Consider the following 7,140-nt stretch of genomic DNA (forward strand, 5'->3'; position numbering starts at 1 on the left):
CAAGGGAATGCAGGGGCCTAGCTCAGCAGGCTCGCCACCACAACCCAATGTTATTTAAACTTCCATTATGGGTATGAAGTGGGAAGTGTCAATCCTCGTGATGCGGATGAGGGGGACCTATACTGTATGGAATCCCATCACAATGAAGAGCTGCAGGACAAACAGCTGGGCCTGCTCCTGTCACAGCCACGTCAGGATTATTCCATCCCCGCAAATCTAATATGTCTCCACCTCTTTCTCTCTCCCACATTCCCCTTTTTCCTTGGACCACAGCACAGCTGTGGATTTTCCAATCTATCACACTGCCAGACTCATCCTACATTCTAGAAAATGACACCCTAAGATTCATTATTTGATTCAATCATGTATCTGGGAACGTAAATGAGGGGGTTGTTCGGCCCCAGGCTTTCCTTTTAGATTAGCTTCCATTGGTGACTGCCCTCCTGACTAGCTGTCTCGGCTTCATTTCAGGGCCTGGAACATTTTTGAGTTGCGTTCAGGGACGTGTTGTTGGTATTGGACAGAAGTCGTGCTCACGTTTTTGTTTGTGAGCAGTTTAAATTGAGTTCTGGACTTTGGTTTGGCCGCCTGAGGGCTGTTCCTAGTGCGTGCATGTCATTTGTCCATTCCTGGAACTCTAATCATATTTAATATCTCTTTCACTGGCATTCTGCTAACTACAATCCATCTCTAGTCATGCTGCTCCTCTCCTTTCTCCAAGTGCAATCTGGAGTTCTCCGACCTGCCCCCATCTATCCTGTCACACACACCACACACACACACACAGGTTGACTCAAGGCCATGTGACGGATACTCTTGTTATGTTCTCTCATGTACTCCTATATTGAATTCTAAACTGGTGTCTTGGAAGCACATTTCGATTTGGTTGCGTCTTCAGATGTGCCAGTCCAATTGGATTTCCTTTTACAGCGATGCGTGGTTTGATAGCAGGAGAGGTGTCGGAATTATGGGTGTCTTGTCTTTGTCCATGTTTTTATTCGGATTGATTCCAAAACAACCTTATTACCAGGTTTCTCTTGGCTCTCGCTTATGCACTCTTCAGTTTGAGTTACCTTCCTCCTTAACGCCCTTGTTCCTGTGTTCTCTTCTCCCCCAGTGCTTGACATGGCACGCCACGTGCCCCTGTACCGGGCGCTGCTGGAGCTGCTGAGGGCCATCTCCACCTCCACGGCCCTGGTGCCCCTGCTGCTGCCTCTGTCAGGAGACCCCAGCCAGGAGGAAGAGGAGGAGGAAAGCTCCGAGGGACAGACGTCTGTGGGCATGCTGCTGGCCAAGATGAAGACCTGCGTGGACACCTACACGAACCGCCTCAGGTGGGGACTTAGACGGACAGAGTAAGAATATACAAAATAAGCAAAGAATAAAGTCTTACTGCCAATTTAATCAATGTAAATTGACGGTTTCAGCTGAGCATTAGCGTTTCAGGGGGGTTCAAATCCTGGGCCAGCCTCCTCGACCGTGAGTCATCAGCCGTAGTGAGCCTGTAGACCTGACCTGTGGGTCTGTGACCATCCATTATTAATCACAGCCCCAAAGTGTGCAGGAAGTCCATGTTATTCTGCCTCAGCAGCACAATTAACAGTTTGTGTAAAGGATCCTTAACCCCTCTCATATACCCCCCCCACAATCCAGCCCAGTGCTGAGCTTTACGCAAAGAGCAGGACACTTCAGAGGAGCCAAGGCACTCTTAACCTCTTCCTAGCCTCTATGCTAGCTACACACATCCGCCCAGTGCGCGGAATCATCGGTATTCCGTGGGATCCCATCCGAGTCGATATTTAAAGGATGTGACCCATGCGTGGTTAGACGTGGAGACGTATCAAACCGTTCCAGCGCATGTACGATTCCCACAGACATGCATGTCTCCTTCCTGGTGGCATATTATGAATTTAATGCTCCAGCTGGGTGTTATTTTTAGAAGGCACAGCCCATCCCTCTTGAATGTCCCACCAACAAACATGCTAGGACCCATGACAGTTATTTTCAAAATGTACAGCAGAATAGCCAATCCGCCCTGGGAGACTCTGACAGACCTACCTGGTGGTCTGTACCCCTGCTGCTTATCAGCAACACAATTAGGATTACTGTCTGAGGATGGTCCAGCATGAAGCTGTGGTTTCTTCACCAGTGATAGGGGGTGAGGAAGGAAAATGCCCTGCTATCGGCTCCGTCAGGCCTCAGCGATAATGCATTCATAAGCATCATATCCACAGGCATTACATCAGGCTGGACTCTGAGGGCTGAGGTCCAGACACACCGAGAGAGTTCTAATGAAAGCAGGGCCTTGGGGCGGTTGGGACAGCTGGGCATCCACAGCAGAGCGTTAGGCATTCTCTTCAACTGTCTCTCCCCAGCTGTGTCCAGCCTGCCAAGGCCTGTGTTGGCCGCCTGGCCTGCAATGGAATGGAATGAAATGGCCGATGAGGACGTGGGGTGGGGGGAGGGGAGGGGGTTGGTGACAGAAGACCTTCGCTGACTGTCCTTGGTGGAGCAGAGGGGCGAGAAAAGGGAGGGAACTTGGCGGCTGTTCAACTTTACAAAAGGTCATGTGGAAAGTGTCTTTTTCAGCCACCCATCAGCAAGGCCACGGAATCCATTCTCCTCTCAGCTCCCACAGCGTTTTTATGCACAAGGTTAAAGGACTGTTTACGTCCCTCGTGTATTTCAGCCACCTCTGGGGTTTTCCACTTAACCCAGGAGTTTTGATGCAGGGACTTATTTTAACTGGAGGTTTTTTCAATGTCTGGTTTAGTTCCCATACAAACCTCCATAGAAATTGGTCTCTGCTTACCTAGTTGTGAGCGCCAAGTTATTTATGCCGCAAGTCTTCACAAAACTGGTTAAAGTATTCATGGCACCTGGACAGAGGAATGGTGTCCTTGCCACTTCGTTACGTTTGTCTGAACATTGGGTCAGATGGTCTTTGCTTCTTGGTTTTGAGGCTTCACCGTTGGATGCACACCCCTTTTAACAGAGCATGAAAAATACTGGGAATGGGTATATCAATTCTGCTCCAGGATTGTGGCTCACTGGGCAATATGCTCCTTTTCAGATGGACACGGGTATCATCTACAGAACCGCCCGAAATGTTTAATTGTTGCACTGTAGAGCACTCCTTAGGACCATTGAACATTTCTATTCCCATCAGTAATATAGTCGCCTCAGATTTCCTTCCGTGATTGAATGCAATGCAACTAAATTAGCGATATATGTCACTGCAGGCGAGGATTATGTTGATTTACTGAACTCCTCTTTTTGTTATTCAGGTCAAAGAAAGACAAGGCAAAAGGCGTGGTGAAGCCTGATAGCTCAGACCCAGAGCCTGAGGGCCTGACCCTGCTGGTGCCTGACATCCAGAGGACGGCTGAGATTGTCTACGCTGCCACCACCAGCCTACGGCATGCAAACCAGGGTAAGGCTGGCCGCACACACGTCACTCTCTGGCCTAGGGCCAAACCATGCTGAGCAAGGGGACTATTACTCTGGACCCTCCTTGGCTATTTTTACAGACATTTATTGTAATACGAAGTGACACAGTAAAATGTTAGCCAGTGCCTTTTTAAAGGTTGTCTGGTTTTGGCTCTTTCAAAGGATTTTCTCCCCCTCCCCCTAGAAGTTCGACTGAATTATTTCAGCAGGTCCCAAATGTCTTCCCACTCTACATTTTTCTCGCTACCTCTCCCTTTTGTCCTGTGTGTTCTTGGGACAAGGACAAGAAAATGGGTCTCTTAAGTTTAGTCTCCACAAGTACAAATTCCATGGGCTGTCATTGACTTGGAGCCTTTTAAGTCTCAATTTTATCTTAATCAAGGAAACGCGTCCAGTTTTAGGCCTGAATATCCCTTACCCAACTCCAACCCCACTCCGTCACTGACAGGTTAAAAGTTAACCCGTTTTCTTACATCGCTTTGATGCTAAATAGAGACGTATGTTCTATTGTGGCCACCTGTTGTCCTACAGGCCCCATGCAGCTCTTCTGTCCGCGTCCCTACGGTGCAGGGAGACCCATAGTGGAGACAATCACGAGAAGGACAGGAGGGTTTGGTAGTGAGAGGGCATCGGGTCATAAAACCCGCTGTCAGGGAGCTCCTGCCAGCCGTTACTCACCGTTGCTGAAGAAAGCTGCCTATCAATGCGTCTGATGTATGATTGACCGTAATGCCCCCCCTCCCCTCCCCGGTAGCTCCCGGTGGCTCTCTTATAATCAGCCACATCAATGGCGCTCTATTGGGGGATGGGGGCAGGAATTCTCAGATCAATGCAGCCGTCACTTTACACAAGGAAATTCGTATGATAATGGCCACTGGATTTATGTTCCAAAGGGGAATGGGCAGCATAGAGGGCTGGACCGATATGCATTGTCGTCTTTAAAATGGCCCAGCGAAAGGCTTACGAGGAGGCGGGCGTTTTAAAGCTCTGTTCCTACAGCCTAGTATTAGACTGGTTAAACTGGGAAACTGTTCCAAGAAATATTGATATCCAACGCTAACGTACCAACAGAAATGAGAGTAAATAAAGTATCGACGGGCCCGTTTTTTTTTTATGTCCCCCTTGCATCCTTAAGTCTGGTCATAATAGGCCAGTAAAATGCACCAGTAATTTAATGGGAGGTACATCTGTCCAGGTAGCAGTAACTAAAGCAGAGGATGAGAGCGGGGCTGGGGTGCTATAAATAGACAGTTAATTATGTGAATGCATTAACTGCTTTCTATCCCATCTCTCGACTGTCGGTGCGAAAATTGGTGGCCGTTTCCATTGTCATTTGTCTTGGACGTGGTTTTAGCTGTCGACAAGACCCAGAAGAAATTGGAGGGTTTGGGGGTGGGAGAAGTCCATGTTTGCATCTCCAACTGATTGCAGATTCATTCATCAATATGAACGGGAGGATAAGGAGGTCTGACAAACCCTGCCATTAGCTGCGAATGCCATCATATTCTGAGATAATCTTGTTGAACCGAAGAGGAATATGGCTTGAATATGAATTTTTGTGTTTTCGATATTAATTGATTTAGTCGGCATGGACTAGGTAGTAATATCAATGAAGCGGTGACCTCAGCAGTCCTTTATCACAGTGTGGTTTGTTTGTTTGTTTGCCAGGAAGATTAATGTAAAGATGGTAGGTCTGGACCCAGATGCAGGCAAGCCAGGCTCTCAAACAGGGATGACTTTGAACCTGCCATGGTAACAAGGTTTTCTTTTTATCTCTCCCTCCATCAGAGAGGAAGTTGGCCGAGTCCTCGAAGAAGGCAACAACCAGACCCAAACCCATGTCCATCCTACGCTCACTGGAGGAGAAGTATGTGGCCATCATGAAGAAGCTCCAGTTTGGTGAGTGCTTTAAGTTTCTGTGCGTTTGTGTTCAGTGTGTGGTGTACAGTTGGGCCAGTTGTGGTTTGGTAGATACAGTATGTTGGAAATGTGGTGGTTTCTTTTCAAGACAGAGGAGGAATGCTTAGACATACTAGAGGCAGGGCTCTTCACTCTGAGGCTGGCTGTTGGTTGGTCTCTCCCTCCTCAGTGCACGTAATGCCCAGAACACAGCAGCAGCACAGCCCCAAACCCCCTCCTACCTCTTTCTGAAATGATAGATAACGCAGTCCTGCCGCCTGTCTGCAGGGAGGAAGGTATTTTCTGTCTGTCACTTCTCATCCTGCCACGCCGTGGTTGATTACGGGACTTTTGTTGTGCCCGCAATTGATTTTTTGCGAGCGGCACACGTCTAAAGTAACCGCAAGTGACATGAATGTAAACGGGCTTGCTCTGGCCCAAGTACAAGAGCGAGACGGCGACGAGCCAAGGTATCAAGGCAGGAACCCCGGTGTGGAATATGATTAAAGGACATAGGGGCCATGTCATTACTGAATAGAGATTTACTGCCAGATACATGCGTACTAGTTCATCCAAGTGGGAGGATATTTGCATGATATGCCAACAGGGTATTTGTTTCATGCCTTTTATTCTTTGATGGGGAGTGAACCATGTGAAAGTGTTTAAACCTTCTCTACAGCAGTCCCAGTAGGTATTGACGTTAATACCTGTGTTGGGTCTCTCCCTGGCAGACACCTTTGAGATGGTCTCGGAGGACGATGACGGGAAGCTGGTGTTCAAGGTGAACTACCACTACATGTCTCAGGTGAAGAACGCCAGCGACGCAAACAGCGCTGCCCGCGCCCGCCGCCTGGCACAGGAGGCCGTCACGCTCTCCACCTCGCTGCCCCTCTCCTCCTCCTCCAGCGTCTTTGTCCGCTGCGACGAAGAACGACTGGACATCATGAAGGTACAGATGTATACTGCCCTGTCCTCTACGGTCCTCTGTGCTGTACCGTCTATACTCAGTCACACGTCCCATTCTCTTAGGACTATTTTACACCTACAGTAATCAATCCACTTGATTTGATATTGGACACACCTTTCAGCATGTCTTTTACACGCCCAATCCACCTAGCCTATCATTCCCCCCCCCACCCCCCGTTTTATACATACAGTACTAGCCACTCACATTTTACGTAATCATCTATAGAAGTGATATCTGTTCATTGGTATTCAAGGTGTTTATGAAATGCCTTTACCGGAGACCTCATCTGTCTGATTCAGAGATGCCCTCAGGGCATGATGGCCAGCTGATGATGATGATGATGATGATGATTGAGATGCTTGTAAAAGGGAGCAGGATGTTTCCAGTACTGTTCCAGTCAAATGGATGCCGTCTGGGGCACTAAAACCTCAGGACTTGCGCTACTTGCGGTTGTTGCAGCAGGGGGTGGGGGAACGAATTTGGTCTCTTGGGGACTCTGCTTCTGGTCTTGATAGCCTATGGCTTCGCATTCCAATGGTCGTTCGGCAACTGCCGTCATTGAAAGTCTTACTCATTTTCCAATGACGTTGAATAAATGGCCCTGACCCCTTTTCTGATTAATGGCAAAGTCTCATTTGGTAAATGTCAAAACCCTCGTCTGCTAAGGTTCTATTTCTGCAAAGAACACAACTTTTGCCTTAGCAGCAGAAGAACGGACCACTAGTTGACAGAGGCTGGAGGACGTGGTGAGACATTGTGGATGTCTAGTGACCCATCTGGGGTTGTTGCCCTCTTCATTTCAAGTGTCCCCAGAGAGCCCCTGT

General features: G+C 48.4%; 1 protein-coding gene across 1 annotated transcript in view; it reads left to right on the top strand.

Moving 5' to 3' along the window:
- The window catches only part of LOC120046546 (baculoviral IAP repeat-containing protein 6-like), a 147,300-nt gene that overhangs the window by 113,888 nt on the left and 26,272 nt on the right, over positions 1-7,140 (top strand). The window contains exons 65-68 of the mRNA XM_038991874.1: positions 1,118-1,334; positions 3,288-3,433; positions 5,239-5,349; positions 6,081-6,298. Of these exons, the coding sequence (XP_038847802.1) occupies positions 1,118-1,334; positions 3,288-3,433; positions 5,239-5,349; positions 6,081-6,298 (692 nt within the window). The remainder of the gene's footprint in view (positions 1-1,117; positions 1,335-3,287; positions 3,434-5,238; positions 5,350-6,080; positions 6,299-7,140) is intronic.

Source organism: Salvelinus namaycush, chromosome 4 (genome assembly GCF_016432855.1).
Source record: "Salvelinus namaycush isolate Seneca chromosome 4, SaNama_1.0, whole genome shotgun sequence".
In the NCBI taxonomy this organism is placed as follows: domain Eukaryota; kingdom Metazoa; phylum Chordata; class Actinopteri; order Salmoniformes; family Salmonidae; genus Salvelinus; species Salvelinus namaycush.